The sequence below is a fragment of the Mytilus californianus genome, unplaced genomic scaffold (genome assembly GCF_021869535.1).
Source record: "Mytilus californianus isolate M0D057914Y unplaced genomic scaffold, xbMytCali1.0.p SCAF_3, whole genome shotgun sequence".
Classification (NCBI taxonomy): domain Eukaryota; kingdom Metazoa; phylum Mollusca; class Bivalvia; order Mytilida; family Mytilidae; genus Mytilus; species Mytilus californianus.
Window position 1 is genome coordinate 90,542,075 of NW_026262679.1, and position 17,963 is coordinate 90,560,037.

Genomic DNA, 17,963 nt, shown 5'->3' on the forward strand with positions numbered 1-17,963 from the left:
TTTTCCTTTTTTTGCAATGGCGTTGTCAATTCACCGTCTTTGACTTATGACTAATGAGTTCAAATATCCTGCCTTTGGTATCTTCCGCTTCTCTCTTGTCAATTATCGGTTGAATGATGTTTTTACAATCAGGATATCAAATTCCTGGCCTACTTATACATGCATGTTGGCATATATATTTTATTTGACAAACTCGCTTTGCATATATATGTATGCAATTTTACACAAATAATGTTTTCCCTGGTTACAATGGTTTGTTTATGTACACTTTTATGTACTTTGTTGACTTTTCGCTTCATATGTTGGATGTTGTAATGTTTATATTCATTGAAAACTCTCATCTTGAAGGAATGGACTCTGGTATGGGGAAGTTTCTTGAGACTTGGTTTTGTAAAAAGATAAAGACTGGATTTAAGATATTTATCTCGGAAGCATCTGCGAATGAGTTCATTTTTTCAGTTGTTCAGTATATGTGTTACTTTGTTAAATGGTTGGAAATGATCTTTATCAGATAGATGATTTTGATAACTACTGACGTTGAGAATTGTCTTGCTCTTTTATGATGACATCATGATGAATATAATATCTTAGATTGATGAGGTTTGTTTTTCTCAATCTGTAGTTTTAAGTTTGGTGTTTTGTTTACCTTTTTTTTGTCATGGCGTAAGTGTTATGGCCGCTTTGGTTTCTTCTATATTTTTTGACCTCATTGTTGTTTGTTGAATTCTTATGACAAATATTTGATCGTTTCTAAGTGAACTAATTTCTCGTGAAACATGTCACATTCCTCTTTTTATTCCATATGTTAAAAACTGTATGATAATTTTATATGAGGAACTGATTTATGACTGCTTTAGGCCTGACTAAATTGAAGTTTTCTGACTTTTATTTGTACCAAGTGTTTTGTCGGATCTCCACTGTAAATATAAAAATAAGAAGACGTGGTGTAATTGCTATTGAGATAACTATCTATCAGAGACCAAATGACATAGATGTAAGCAAATATAGGTCACCATACGGTCTTTAACAATGAGCATAATGTATAGTGAGCTATAAAAGGTCCCGAAATGACAAAATTTAACTTGACAATTCAAACGAAAAAACAATCAAAAAACAAATATGATAGACAGCGACCAACGATGACCACTGAATTATAAATCTGAATTTGGGACAAGCACATATGTAAAGGCTCTTTTGTTCCGACGTTGGAAAGTTCCGGGCGGAAAGAACTAACTAGCCGAAAAGTTCCGGAGGAACTTATTGACTAGTTACTTTGTTCTTCCTCTGGTTTAAAAGTTCCACCGGAACAAAGTGACTAGTTGAAAAGTTCCAACGGAACATATCAACTAGTTAGAAAGTTCCTTTTTGCCAAATTAGTCAAAACCGGAACTAACAAACTAGCCCAAAAGTTCCAACGGAACTTATCAACCAGGCAGAAAGTTCCATTTGGAAAATTGATGCAAAGAACCACATGATGAGGGGTATTCTTCCCTCTCTTGAGGGTACTATGAATACTAAATTTGCATGATAATGCAACTTATTCCGTTTTATGTGAGCTATGAAATACAACTTAAATTTTGCATATTTGTCCAAAGAAACCCCTTTCAGTGCGTTGGGTATTCTTGTAAATTAATGATTTGCTCTTATATATACTGATACTCATTCTTCCCCCTCTTTCTACAAAAAGGACGAAATATGGTATATTCGGAACGATGTAATTATAGTTGTTCTGTTCCGCCAGAACTATTCAACTAGCTACATTGTTCCGGGACTTTTCAACTAGCTACTTTTTTCCGGAACTTTTCGACTGCACTCGGAATAAAACAACTAGTTGGAAAGTTCCATCGGAACGAAATAACTAGTTGAAAAGTTCCGCCGGAACAAAGTAACTAACGGAACATAGTGGCTGTTACACATATACATGTGGCGGGGCTAGCAATGTTAGCAAGCGCTCACTGAATCCTCTCCGAACCTTGGACAGTGGTGTAACAGTTAAAGAGGTTTGACTGGTCACATCGATATGAAACACACACACACACACACACACACAAACACACACACAAATAACTAGCAAAAAGACTATAGACATAAAGTACCGATCTAAGAGTACTCGCATGCAGTTACTGAAAGCTAGTTCAAAGTCAATTTCAAATATTGAATTTGCTTGAGTGGTAATGATTGGTGGAGTTGTCATAACTATAAGTGGTTTTGATGGATAGTATTGATTTTAAAATGCTGCTGCCGGATACTGATATGATTGGGTTGACTCCAAGGATGATAACGACTAATGTGTTGAAAAAACTGCAAGGTACAATGTATTTGGCTGGTATATAAAAGGTTGATTAGTTGACCCAAATTGACGAGAGATCTGGGACTGGTAAAGGATTGGTCAGGTGATTGTACCAATGAATGGGACTGTTGTAAATGATGATTATATGGTATATGACTGTTTTCTACCGCTAGCTGCGATAGACATTGGTTCATTTCAAGGGGTTGTTGTAGCTGAGTTGCTACCTGTGTTGTTTATGCTGTATTGATACATATGTGTTGCGTCAACTTTATTTTCAAAAGTTTTAATATAACTAATTATATACAATATTTAAACTTGTTAACTTTTTGAAGCTATATGAAATTAAATAAATTTGTGACAACTTAAGATAGCCGCACGGCATTGACCACCGAAGAAAACCCATACCGTAGCTATAGAGTAAGTCATAAAAGGCTCCCGGCATGACAAAATGTGAAACAATCCAAAAGAGAAAACAAACGGCTTATTTATGCTAAAAACTAATTACAAAAAATGAATATTGAAGACAGCAGTAGACGAGAACCACTGAATAGTTGGTTCCTGACTTGGAACAGGCACATAAATAATGAGACTGGTTTCCACATGTTAGCGAACACTCAACCCTACCAAAAACCTGACAGGGGCGTAGCTACCCGGAAGCATGACAGCACGTGCATCCACGTCGTTTTCACCAACAACAGAGATAGAGAGAGGGGGGGGGGGGGGTGGGGGGGAGGACAAAGTTAACTTCTAGGAATTAGTATTTCTATGCATGAATTTTAAAAACTACACAAAAAAACTTAATTTTCCGCTTCGCCCCGGCCAAAACACACATCTTACTAGAACGAAGATTCTTCAACTCGTATCGATCCGGGAATAATGACTGTTAACTTGTGAACTAGTTCAAAATTTACCAAGTATGTAGGTCTTGACAACACGAATACTTCATTTTCACAACACGTCAACATATTCCCGTCCTAGTGTGCATGTAATATTTGCTACTGGACATTAATAACCATTCGATCAATCAATAGTTTCCGTAAACTAATACATGAGAAGTTGGAACTGCTGTTATTACAAAGAAAGTACACATTTTCCAGTACATGTATTACGTTTTTATTTATTTTTCAAAAAACATCTTGAATATAGATTATATAATTCGAAGTCGTTTCTATATGGGCAGGCTATACGAATAGTTGATTGTAAAAGCATTTAAATAAATTGTTTATTCTAACTCGTTTTACTGGACTATTTGGTCATTCAATTTTATAATAAATTGTCTGTCCGAGTCTAACACTAAACTGCTGATTCTTAATCGAAAGAAACACCAAACTTTTAATACACGTATCTTCACTGTTATCATCTAGATATTGCCATACAACTAGTCCAATGCACATGTATTTGTTAATTAACTGGATAATTAACAAACGCAGATCATGAAAAGATCGTGATCAAAGTACCATTCCCTCTGAAAAATTTCATTAATTTCAACTTCGAGAATTCCTAACTGCGTAAAATTAGAACTTCCTATCTCTGGGTCTCTCTTGTAGAGTTTACCCATATAATTTTTAAACATCTAAATACATGTGTTCAGCAAAATATTGGAGAATGTGTCCACCAAGTATTTGGTATCCAAAGATGTGTATTCTAACAGAAACTCCACATATAGTATTGTTTTTATGTTTATTGTTTGGTTTTTATACATCTACTTTGCTCAATACAAATACTAGCATATGGAACAATCTCCGTGATCTTAAAAGCTCTCACGGCGTATAAAAAACGCAAACGACAATGTTTAGTCTTCATTCGACTCGAAATTACACAAATAGTTGACAAAAAAAACCACAACAAAAATGTACAACTTTTATTACGGTTGACTTGTGATTGTTTTGAAACGCTATATGCGGATCTTCCGGGGGTCGCCCCCTGGCCCCCCTACCAGGGTACTGGGCCTTAGTCGGCCCCCAGACCCCTCGCCCTTTGTAGTCTGCGATTCCATTTAATTAAGAAGGTAGCTACGCCCCTGCCTGAGACCGTGGTGAACAGCACAATAAAAGAACAAAGTATAATCAAAGCACTGACGTACTGAAACGAAGGATGACCCCAATATCTGATGGCTGGCAATAAAAATAATACAGAATTCAATCTCCCTGAAAACTGCCAGAATTAACTTGCAGTTATTTTCTTACGTCCAGTATAAATACGATAGAATATTCAACAGTTTATCAATTTGATAAGTTTTATCGACACAGAAGGTTGACATCGAATGGGACAACTCAGAAAGATAAAGGTGCAAGGCACTGTCTGAATGCCGGATTACAAATGCAATAAACGTTCGCAGTCCGATCAGCCATGACTTTATATAAAATGTCAAACAGAAACCATCCCGTGAACATGACTTCATTATCCTATTCCAACGTTTATATGCAGTCTGACTAAAGCCAGTCCCACTATCCACTTGGTAGTGAGGGCGGGCTATACGGTCAGACTGGTGTATATGTGTATTCATATAAAAAGGTACATCTGACTTTAAAATCAAAGGGGTAGGGCCAATTTCTGCTGAATTTATTTCACAATAGCGACAATTTCATAAGTAAACAAAACTTTACTGAAATATTTACTTAGATTCACAAGACAGTATCAGAGCTCCATGGGTGAACTTATAGAGTCTTACAATAATGTGGCTAATCTTAAACAGGTTATATTGATACCCAATTTTTGAACGCCTGTAAAATGTAAAACTCGAACATTCTCATTGAAACTAAAACCAAATTGATGTTTGAAGTAAAGCTAAGTATATGTATTGTATTTCTAATATACATTAGTTTGTTTTGGGACGGTGACGTCCTTCGAAGAAGAATTTTAGAAAACATATAAAATTTGCAATTTTGAATCAAAATGTTTTTATCAGCAACATGTAGAACCGAAGTGCATTTTTTCCATTTTGTAATGGAAATATGCTTTAAGTATATTTTAAAGACTCTATTTAGTCTCTTGGATATTCAGTATCCAGTAGGATTTGAAAATATATTTATTTTGACTCTTCGAGTGAAAGATTATATGTATACTAAAAGCAAGAACGTGTGTGATATATATGCGTTCTTGCTCTAATACTTATAACCTTACAATAAACTGTATGTTATTCGTGTTGCCCCTCTTCTCTTTTTTCCCATGAAAAATAAATTGAAATCGATATTTATTTAAGAAATCGTCATGCGTTAATTTGGTTTTTACTATACGCGTTTGTGTGTATATAACACCTAAAAAAGGAAAAGAAAATAACCCTAAGTTACACCTGGGACATAATATATTATTAAAATTGAGAATGGAAACGGGGAATGTGACAAATAGACAACAACTCGACCAAAGTGCGGAAAACAGCACCAATGGGTCCTCAACACAGCTAGAAAATCCCGCACCCGGAGGCGGGCTTTAGTTGGCCTCTAAACAATATTGTATTCTAGACTAGTTCAGCGAAAATGTACGTCATACTTAACTCCGAAACATATAAATGAACCAAAATTTAAAAAAACATACAAGACTAACAAAGGCCAGAGGTTCCTGACTTGGGACAGGCGCAAATTTGCGGCGGGGTTAAACATGTTTTGTGAGATCTCAACCCTCCCCTATACCTCTAGCCAATGTGGAATAAACAAACACACAGCAATACACACAGTAAAACTCAGTTTAAAAGAAGTCCGAGTCCGATGTTAGCATAGGTAACAGAAGAAACTAAGCAAAATGACAAATGATAAACATAAATAAACAAAGGACTACTAGCAGCTACTTACATGCCAGCTCCAGACCTCAATTAACCTGATTGAAAGATTATGTATTCATCATATGAAAATCAAGCCCAATCCCTGTTAGGGTTTTAGTATCATACCATTATAAAATATATGAGATTCATGCCAACAACTGGATTTAGAATAAATGTATTTATTTTCGATGCAAAGACCCTATGAGTGAATCAATATTAATTCCAAAAAAATGCCATCTGTAATGACCTGACAACAGTATCGTAACTATATCCCTTCTGAATAAGTCTGTTTAAATGTTTGGTTAGCTTTTGAGGTGAATGACGACATTTTTTTGCTTTGTATAGAATATTACCATAAAAGATGGGATGTGAAATACCTGAACGTATAAGATAAAATTTAGTAAATGTTTGACAAATTTGTGATATCAAAAACCCTGGTGTAGTAATTTTTCAGTAATACAGATATTTCTTTCGTTAAAATCAAAAATGTTGTTACATACACGAGCAAATCGAACAAGTTGGGATATATAAGCACCATAAGATAGTGCCAAGGGAACGTCACCATCTAAGAATGGAAAGTTAACAATAGGAAATGAAAAATCATCTCTTTTATCGTAAAATTTAGTATTAAGTTTCTCGTTAAAGATATAGATATCAAGATCCAGGAAAGGGCATTGTTCATTGTTGGTATTAGCTTTATTTAAAGTCAGTTCGGCAGGATAAATCTCTTTAGTGTACACACTGAAGTCGTCATTATTGAGAGTCAGTATATCATCCAAGTATCTAAAAGTGTTAATATTTTTTTATTATCAGATGTTGTTTCGATGGGTCTTTGTTGATCTAGGTCATAAATTGTGACTCGTAGCAATACAGGGAACAAGTCCGCAATAAGTGGTGCACAGTTAGTCCCCATTGGAATTCCGATAATTAGACGATATACGGAATCTTAATAACGAACAAAAATGTTATCTAGAAAAAAATAATTTGTAGTTATCGTATCAAAGCAGGTCTAATTGACATAGTTCTTTTGTTTGTTGTTACTAAAAATGACCTAAAAGAGTTTGAATATATATATTCGCATTCTAGCTTTTTAAATGCCCATCTTTAATTAGGTATGTGATTGTTTTAGGATAATAGTCACAGGTTACATGCACCAAGAAGCTTATGAATTTAATATATCAAATCAAATCATATGCTAACATATTGATATTGCAAACTGGTAAGGGGGCGACCATTTGATATTCTGGGGGGGGGGGGGCTGGAGGATTTTGAAAATAAATAACTCAGCCTTGATAATAACAAAAATGAATGGTTTGTTCTGTGGTAGTTTGAAAATAGATAACCTGACTTACAATGTATTGAAAATAACTTGGCAGGTCTTTTAAGCCATTTTATAAATGCTATTCTGAAGTATATGAGATGGCACCAGATTCTTCCAAAATTCGTCTTTTTTCATATTTTTTGGGGAAAAACTTCCCAAATCTTTTAATAATATAAATATTAATGTATTTGAAATGTTTGAAAATGGGTTTCATTTCACTTGAGGTATATTGTCTCGTGAACATTTACCTCACTTTTATTACAGGGCCGTAACTACATTGAGGCAAATGCCTCATGTTGGAAATTTCAAAACAAAAGCTTGTCTTCATATCAAATTGTTTTCATGGCAAGTGTCTTGCAAGAAGCAAGTTCTGTTCACCCTCTGACGTAGCCCCTGTTTTTTGAGATCCATGTTTCTCATTTATTTTTATTTTTCAGTGTTGATTGTCTATAATGTTTGGCGTTTTGTGTTTTATCTGTTCCCGAGTTCGTCTTTTGTTCATTGATTGCCCTTCTTTATGACTATTCTCTTACTGTGTTGCATTCTATTTGTAATTTAGTAATTATGTTTTAAACTTGAGTTTTATTATATTTAAGGACCTTTTGTCTATTACAAACTACTTTAAATTGTGTCCCAGTTAGGAACTACATCAAGTTGTAATTGAAATGAGTTATAAAAACTGATTTGACATAGTTATATCAATGATAATCAGCCCCCTCTTAACTTAATTTGAAAAAAACATAATTGACAGGTATAAAAGGTTTTCTGCAAACTGAAACATTTTTTGCTTTGTCCTACATATTGGTCTTTTGATGTTGTCCCTAAAACTAAAAGTCTTACACTGAATCTATATATTTTGCTTTGAGACCAGAATATTGTCAAAAAATTAAAACAGAACATTTAAGAATATAAAAATTGTATGTTTTCAGATATTATAAATATAATTGTGAAAATAGATAATCAGTCCCTTGTTTTAATGAAAATGAAAAATCATGCTTTAACAGTGCAGAAAATACATAATCTGTCCTTTTGGTCCACAAAAATAAATAACCCATCCAAAACAAATCCTCCTGCCCCCCCCCCCCCCCCCCCCCAGAATATCAAATGGTCGTCCCCTAAGTTGACTGAATATTTGAAGAAAAAAATCCAAATGAGAATAAGTAAATGCAGAGACATATAATACAATATGTCTCTGGTAAATGTAAAACACCAAATACAAATGGGAATATAAAAACGAAGGAGATACATGCCCAAGCACCTGCAGTGAGAAATTATGTGAAGATAGATAGACAAAGGGTAGTCTCAAATAAAAAACTTCTAGAGTATAAGGAAACATAACGATTGACGAAATAAAATTTAAAAAAAAGACGGATTTAAGTACGTGGTTATCATGTATTCCATGAAAGTTTTATATAATAACCGTACCATGATCTCTTCTAATTTTTATTATGCCCTTTATCTACCCCATCGGCCATTTTGTACTCCACATGGCCGCGAAGACACAGTGAAGTGCAACTAAAGGATTTTTTTTGTCGTTTTATTACATTATGCACATTAACTGAAAAGATGCCAACGTATTTCCAAAGACCAGAGAATGCTCTGAAAAGAGCTAATGGTACTAACACCATAAAAAACTTTACTTTCGGGGTTATTAGTGAATCAGTTCTTGTTGCCATATGTCGCCTCTTACTGGAATGTTTATCTACCTTGACTGCTTACAGAATCTTTGACGGTCGCGTGGTTTACTGATAAAAAAAACCCCGATATACTCGAAATAGCAAAAAAAAAAACTATATTTGGACCTATTAGACTTTTCAATGCGCATTTTCCCGCACAATTCTAATATCATAATGCTCGTGTTTAATTTGTCACATTAAGACTAAGAGATTGAGACAAATACAGGTAGTTTAATTTATTTGCTTTGACATCTTCCTTTAACATCCCAAGAAAGAAGTAATTTTTTTCTGTCCAGATTTTGCCTCCTAAATTGCCCTCTACATTGTTTGCACCTATTATAATTTGTACCCTGCTGCATTTTCTTGACCCCCAGACCTTTTGTATAAAAATTTGGTGCGATGTCCTCGGGTCCGTTCGCGCCCAATACACGTTCGCACCCTACACGTTCGCACCCCACACGTTCGCCCCCTGGGTCCGTTCGCACCCTTTTTTTTTATTCAAAAACCCAATGAATTATAAGATGTTTTTTAAGATGTTTATCTCAAAATAAAGAAAAAATCGGCAATTTTTGAATTTTTTAAATGAAATATTGTTTTAAATTGATTTGATGATTAATTATTATATGTTAATTATGTATGATTACTGTTAATTATATGGTGTTTACACAGCTAAACTTGATGTAAATTCTGCATGTAGTTATATTAGCATGTATTTAACTTGGTATGAGTAAAAACAATTAAGATTCAAAATGTTATTGTTGTTGAGTTTAAAGCGGTTTGGTATCTTAACATTTAAATAATATTCAACACAAAAAACCTTTTTAGAAAGTCACTTTATTTTGAAACAATGAAAAAAAAAAAAAAAAATATAGCAATACACTAACCAAAACACGATTAAAAAGATATTCAACACAAAAAACGTCACTTTATTTTGCATGTTTTGAAACAATTAATGAAAAAAAACTTATTTATAGCAATACAATAACCAAAACACGATTAAAAAATTATTCAACACAAAAATCGTTTTTAGAAAGTCACTTCATTTTAAAACAATGAACAACAAAAATATTTATAGCAATATACTAACCAAAATACGATTGAAAAATTATTTAAGACAAAATCAATAAAGAGGGTGCGAACGTGTAGGGTGCGAACGGACCCGGGGTGCGAACGTGAATGGGCGCGAACGGACCCGGATTCGCATTTTCTTGACCCCCAGACCTTTTGTATAAAAATTTGGTGCGATGTCCATTTCCATCAAATTTTATAAAACCTTGTCGTAATTTAAATTTGTTTCTGCAATTAATCTTTTAAGAAGACCATTTCGAGTTTTTTCCCTTTGGTCAAAATCAAAATTTCAATGGTGACATATTATTGAACTTTGGATTTGAATGATTGAATTATTATAAGGACACCAACCAGGGTTTAAGCTAGGATTTTGAGGGCTTTAGTCACTTTTGCGCGAGATGAAAATCAACATTATTTTGGGTAACAGCAAGGATCCAAGGATGTATGTATATTACTAGCTATACATCTTTGTTAGACTTTGCAGGACTAAGGCAGTACTAGGCAGTAATTGCATGATTTGACTGATGTGTCACTTAAATATGAAGATTAGGATATAAGATCTGAAAATTTAGTTTAAAATTTTACTTCAATTAGTTTCAGGGGACATTCCTGATCAACAAAAGTTGGGTTCCTTTTTTTAAAAACCAAGAATCACAGTATAAATGAACTTGTTGAACTTTTTAAGACTATTACATTGCATAATCATTATCCTTATAAAACGTTTAAATCAATATTTTGAATTAATTTCTATAAAGTTGGAACCAAGGATTTGTACAAATTCACATGGAACGATTCCAATAACTGTAAATTGTAAATTAATCTAGAATTGATCACGTTTACTTTCGATTTCAATTGAAATGTAAACGGGAAGTGACAAGAAGATAATAAATTCAGAATGAATCCGGATTCATCTACGGATTGGTTCTTGTTTAAAAAAAGGCAGGAAATTATTTTTATATTTCAATTTGCTTAGTAAGAACTATATTTGTCTCATTTATTTTGGCACTAAATTTATTTCGTATTTTACGTTTTAGTGTCTTTAAATTCATAGGAATACTTTCACGCATGCGCAGTATATCGTAAAGGAAGCACCTGTTTGACTCGTTGATGATGATGGAAGTTTTTAACGTGAAAACATTTTTGAACGTTTTGAAATAATAATAATAAAAATATCTTTTTAATCGAAATTGAACGTTTTATATCAAAGATGACGAAAATACGATCATTTGACGAAACTACGACAAACTAACAGCAAAATATGATCGTTTAAGAAATATTGAAATTAAAAAGCGAACTGTCCGGGGGGGAAACAATTTTGTTCAAATGACAAAACTATGACAAACCAACTGCAAATTGTGGTCGTTGGCCTTGAGAAATATTGAAATTAAAATGCAGACTGATTAATTTTACTGGGGAAAATAATTAACCGGATTAGTGACCCATCCGATGACGATAAGCGGATTAGCTGTAATCACAACTTTATAACACCTGTAAATGTTAATTAGCTGAGGGTCATAAACTTGTCAGAAACATGTAGACAGGTAGAATTAATAGTATTTTCATGCGAAAATATTTTTACACTTTCCAAATTTAAGTGACGAAATTGATTTGAAATACTTTCGTCATTTTGAAAACAGTTTCATAAATTACGAAAGTGACGAGCGCTAGCAAAATCACTGCACCAACCACTTTGTACGGATTTTAATTTGTAAAGGGGATTAAAGTGATTGAGTTATAATTTTACAATGCCTGGGATGAAAATTTTGTGAACAGTCAACTGTTTGTTTATATATTCATATTGAGTATGATCGCCTTATCCAGGCAATCAAATAGAGCCATTAAATTGGTGTGAATTTGTGATTGCTTTCCCAGAGTTCTCGAAAAGTGGTGCCAGGTCCGAAGGTTTTGACCACCTAAATTTGCAAAGGACCTACATAATTTTGGTATTTTGCAATAGAAATAAAAGTGAGGACCAGCAGATATTCTTCAAGGACCATCAGGAATAAAAAGATTTTGAGAACTCTTCTTTCCTACTGTTTTTATGTAAATGAATTAAAAGTTTAGAGGAAAGCTGGTATAGGTTTGATTGTGTCTATTCTCTTACCAATTGCTTAGAAGGGAGATAATTAAAAAAAAAAACTTTTCATGAAAGATAATTAGTTACAGGTTAACCGAAGGTTTTTAGAACAAAAAATCAATGTTTCAATCAAAAAGAAAAAAAAAACAAAATTAAGATTTATAGTGCTCACATTTAAAAATCCCTTAGGGGGGAGGTGTGTAAGGGGGAAATAAAAAATACTACAATAACAGTCATTCCCAAGGTCCGTCAGACATGTGGCAATGTCCAGTAATAAATGGTTTGGTCCAGTAAAATTTCATCAATTACTGGACCAAATGACCAGTGTAGATGTAAGAATTTTGTAATACTCATAATGTAAAAGACTGCTAAAACCACTGACTGGACCAGTAATGCTTGAAAAATTACTGGACCAAAAAACCTTCGAAACCTCTGCAATAAGGCAATAACAAGTGGAAGTCATGGTAGAAATATTGGCAACAATTTGAATTTAATCCATTTGGTTGATTGAAAACTATCATTAGCCTTGATAAGTGAACTCAAAAAGATTAATAGCAATTTCTGATCATTCAAAGGACATATTTCATGGCTCTAAGAATCCAGTCATTCAATGTCATACCACTTTAGACAGCTTGTGAACAATATTTTTATTATGCCCCCGATCTAGCGGAGGGGCATTAAGTTTTACCCTTGTACGTCCAAACGTACGTCCCAAAATTGGTTTCCGTTCTCTAACTTTAGTTTGCCTCAACCAAATGTTATGAAACTTATACACAATGCTTTTTACCACAAAACACAGATCAAGTTTGAATTTAGGTGGCATCACTTTAACCGTTCTAGAGTTATGTCCCTTTACAAATGGAAAAATTGCTAAATTTTTTTGTTTCTATTTAACTTTAGTTTGCCTAAACCAAATGTTAAGAAACTTATACACAATGCTTATAACCACAAAACACAGATCAAATTTGAATTTTGGTGGCGTCACTTTTGCCGTTCTAGAGTTATGCCCCTCTACAAATGGAAAAATTGCTGAACTTTTTGTTTCCATTCTCTTACTTTAGTTTGCCTCAAACAAATGTTATGAAACTTATACACAATGCTAATTACCACAAAACAGATAAAGTTCGAATTTTGGTGGCGTCACTTTTGCAGTTCTAGAGTTATGCCCTCTACAAATGGAAAAATTGCTGAATTTTTCGTTTCCGTTCTCTTTCTTTACTTTGCCTCAACCAAATGTTATGAAACATATAATGCTTATTACCACAAAACTCAGATCAAGTACAAATTTGGGTAGCGTTACTTTTACAGTTCTTGAGTTATATCCATTTATAACATTATATGCAAGCGGGGGCATGGGACACATTCCCCATTTATTTTATTTAAGTTTTGTTAACTCACTCTGTGAATATAAGTTCAAGAAAAGTATAAACATTATATGATAAAAAAAATAAAGTGAGGTTGATCAAAGAAGAAACTATCTCTAAACTGAATTGTGACTTGTTATTGTTATCCTGTTATTCTCTGTGCTACATTCATCTTTAATTCTTTTTCAGAGTTTATAGATGTTGGGAAAAAGCAGAGAGCCTTGGATGCACTTTATGATGTCATCAAAAGTAAAAAGCATCGAACATGGCAGAAAATTCACGAGCCCATCATGGAGAAGTATCTCCAGTTATGTGTGGAATTACGGAAAAGTCATATTGCCAAAGAGGGTCTTTACCAGTATAAAAATATTTGTCAGCAGGTAGAAATCCTATAACAATTGCCTTTAAATTTTTAAGGTGGTAGTAACTTACTCATGTCATTGCATTGTATGAATGTAAACTTGCATAGTTTATAAAATTTCTATGCATAATTCCTATTCAGAATTTTCATTTATGTTTTATTTTTTGGCCTAATAAGGCTTTTAATGTCTTTTGTCCTTCAAGTTACATTTTTGTATTGGATGTGGCATATTATTACCATTACACTTTTACAAGTATACTTATATAAACTAACAATTGATGTTATCTAGGTAAATATCAAATCCTTGGAAGATGTAGTAAGGAAATACATCAATCTAGCAGAGTTTAAAACAGAGGAAGCAAGACAGGAATCTCACCAAGTGGTTGTAGATATTGATGACTTAGAACAGCCAGACACACCTGAAAGGTATAAATAACTCTTCTGCTGTAAGCAAGAACTATACAGTCCAGTGTTTTAATTGCAACATGTGTTTGCCTTGCAAGGAAATTCCAAGAAATATTTCTGTCATAAGTATAGTTCAGATACTGTGGATTCATTTATTTTTATGGGTACAAACTTTCGTTGATTGAGGAAAATTTCTATTTTTGTGGATATTTAATTTCATGGTTTTGCCAACTTAAGTTAACAAGCCTATAGCAAATTTGAATTTTGCTGAACATATAAATTTGTGGTTCTTCTATACCCACGAAATCAAAGAAAATTGGTATCCCACGAATAACGAGGAATCCACAGTAGTGTTTCCCTGTAATAATCAGAAACTGATTTAGCAATTGAATACAACACAATTAATTGGTTGTTAGTGGTATTTGATACTCCTTACAGCATCCTTGTCTATATCAGTCTATATCATGACTGCCAGTTTTTATTGAAGGAAGCCAGAGTACCTAGAGAACCACAGACCTTCGACAGGAAACAATTAGTTTTACCAATTGTTCTTGACTTTTAACTGAATTTCTGCAATTTAAAAGGGCCTTTCTATAATTTAACAACATCTTTGCACATACATTGTACATTAAAGTTTGCGAGTCATGAAAGACTTTATTATATTCTTTAGTCTGTTGTTGAAAGTAGTGAGTGGCGAAGACACCCAGGACAGAACAGATAGAGCAATCCTGACGCCATGGGTCAAATTCCTTTGGGAATCATACAGACAGTGTCTTGATCTTCTTAGAAACAACTCTAGAGTAGAAAGACTATATCAGGACATAGCTCAACAAGGTAAAGTGCCCATATTAATTATTTTTATAACAGATCAAGATCACCCCTTTCGAATATGTCCATTTCATGAGAACAATACATTGGAAACACTGTCTCTTGACAAATGTTTAAATACGTTACCCATCTCAGGTTTACCATGATATTAAAATGTAATATCTATACTGAATGATATAGGGAATAATATCTGCAATATCTTCCTAAAAAATGAAACAATTTTATTACAATAAAATCAGAGATTGAGGAAATGTATAAAAATAAGTTTGTGTAGGTAAGATCCCCCTGGCTTTATACATGTAATTGAGAATGGCTATTTTTTTTTGGGGAGGGGGGGGGAACTAATATATGTTTTACAGGAAGCAATTCTTCTACCTATGAACAGCTTTTATGTTGATCTCATTGACCAGTACAATGGAGTAAAAAATCAGTGATATTGTTGTCTTTTTTCAAAACTACCTCTACCGTTTTTTATTGGGAAAAATGCATATTTTTTATTGAAATTGGGAAATTTGTATATTTTATTCTTAACACATCTCCGATTTTTTGTCGACCTTTGCTGTCTTTTGCACTGTTTTTTCATGTATATTTTGGTTGTCAGACATTTACAACCTGAAAGGTACTTTTCGGAGAGGGGAAAGAAACAGAAGCAATGATGGTACTTAATGCATTGAAAACCACGTGTTACAAACACCATGATGATTCTGATCAGAAGACCCGATCTCAAAAGTGCTTTCTAATATCAAAATACATGAATACGATATTTAAAAACATTACTACCAATGCTATCACTGTTTGGGGAAAACGTAAAACGTTTTGGGAGGAATTTTAAGCCATTTTTTTTTAGAAATTGGGAATTTTCTCTAGGGGAAAAAGCCGAATTTCGGCTGTAATTTGAGGCAAACAATATCACTGAAAATGATAATCTTAGTATTCAATCCAGTGCTAAATTCGGTCATCAATTTTATGGTTGAATTCAACCTAACAATCTCCAGGAGAATTTCCAAGAAGTAACTAGTTGACTGAATAAATTTTACATATAAAATAGATACTGAAACAATGACTGTAATTATAGATACATGTATATCACCTCTTCTACAATTCATCAATTTCAGGATTCAAAGTTTCATCTGAACAATTTGTTATTAATTATTTATAAACTGAAAATGTCTTTTCATTGCAGCATTTAAATTTTGCTTCAAGTATGGAAGGAAGACTGAATTTAGAAAATTGTGTGATAATGTAAGTATAACTTTTTTATCAATTTGATTCTAGTAAAAATGTTCCCTCGAATATAAAGAAAGAAGAAATACACAAATGATTCTAGAAATTAAAATGCAGTCATAATTACTTGTGATGAAGTGAAATGGAACCCACATTTGAAAATTCCAGGAAATCTAGTCACACCAAAGAGTAATTGTACTATATATGATATTTAAGTACATACTGTGGAAGTGAACAAACCTTTTTCTTTCAATTTTAGCTGAGAACTCACTTGAGCTTGGTTCACAAGCATCAGCACCAGCAGACTGCCATAAACCTTAACAACCCAGACTCCCAGGCCATGCATCTAGAAACCAGATTGGTCCAGTTGGATAATGCTATCAACATGGAACTCTGGCAGGTGAGTCATTTTTGTAGGTTTTGTTAGTTTATACATGCAGTATTCAATATAGATGCTTCTTATCTGAAGGTAAAAGACAAATTACAAAAAAATGTTGTTTTCCTCTATTTCCAGTTTCCACATTTTCACATTTTGTATAATAAATTGTGATTTTGTTTAGAACAAACTGTCCCCTATTAAAATGTTAAGTTATCTTTGGATTATTAAGTAAACCCTAATTCATTTTTAGTGAGCTTGACTTTGCTGTTTCAGTGTTCAAAAGTTTAGGTCCACAATATTTTTTTTGATTGACAGGGGAAGATGAAAAATGTCATGTACTCGTGCCATATATATTTATTTAAGGAAAGTTTGAGTACTGTCTTAACCTCTTCTTTTTTCCTGACTATCGTTTAATGAAATAGAAGTAATGTACGTTATATGTCAAAATATAGTTGATGGTTCACTTGTTTTAAAGTTTTATATTTAAAATTAATCATATTTAATTATAAATGCATAACATATTTTTCACAGGAAGCGTTTAAGGCAGTTGAAGACATCCATGGGTTGATAGGTTTGTCAAAGAAGCCACCAAAGCCTTCACTGATGGCTAACTACTACCAGAAATTAGGTTTAGTCTTTTGGAAGTCTGGTAACCAGTTATTCCATGCATCTACACTCCACCGAATGTTCCATCTGTCAAGGGAACAGAGAAAAAATTTGTCACCAGAGGAATTGCAGAAGTATGTTCAGTTTGATGCTAACTTTTGAGAATGTACTGTTTTTTTAGAGTACCAGTCTCTGTTGTATGGCTCAATTCAAGTCCATGCTTGTTGATACCAAATGAATTGAAAATTTTCTATTGATGTTATATATATAAGTCTCTAACCACTGATTTTAAATCCCAAAAGCCGATATGCATAAAATGAAATTTTCATTCACAGAATACTTTGATAGTCGGAGTACAATCTGAAATTCTCACCTTGTTTTGAGAGAGTAAGGATGTTTTCAATTCTTCTCCAAATAGAGTAATACTCTCATAAAGGGTCTGGGCTGTAGGGCCTGTGGTTAATAGTGAAGCCAGTCTATAAGTTTAATGCCTTGGAGTTGCTAGACTGTATTTTATTGCTGTTTTGGTGTAAAACGGGGCAGATATCAATATTAATAACTTTTCTACTTGGGATTTCAGTTGTTGATATTTCAAATGATATTGCTT

The 17,963-nt window shown here is 33.4% G+C and overlaps 1 protein-coding gene across 1 annotated transcript in view; it reads left to right on the forward strand.

Annotated features, from left to right (window-relative positions):
* The first annotated feature begins 8,837 nt into the window (after positions 1-8,837).
* Positions 8,838-17,963, forward strand: part of LOC127735374 (eukaryotic translation initiation factor 3 subunit A-like) — a 71,387-nt gene continuing 62,261 nt past the window's right edge. Inside the window, exons 1-7 of the mRNA XM_052245531.1 lie at positions 8,838-8,983; positions 13,743-13,933; positions 14,204-14,340; positions 14,990-15,153; positions 16,331-16,389; positions 16,631-16,771; positions 17,282-17,490. Coding sequence (XP_052101491.1) covers positions 8,935-8,983; positions 13,743-13,933; positions 14,204-14,340; positions 14,990-15,153; positions 16,331-16,389; positions 16,631-16,771; positions 17,282-17,490 — 950 coding nt within the window. The 5' untranslated portion in view covers positions 8,838-8,934. The remainder of the gene's footprint in view (positions 8,984-13,742; positions 13,934-14,203; positions 14,341-14,989; positions 15,154-16,330; positions 16,390-16,630; positions 16,772-17,281; positions 17,491-17,963) is intronic.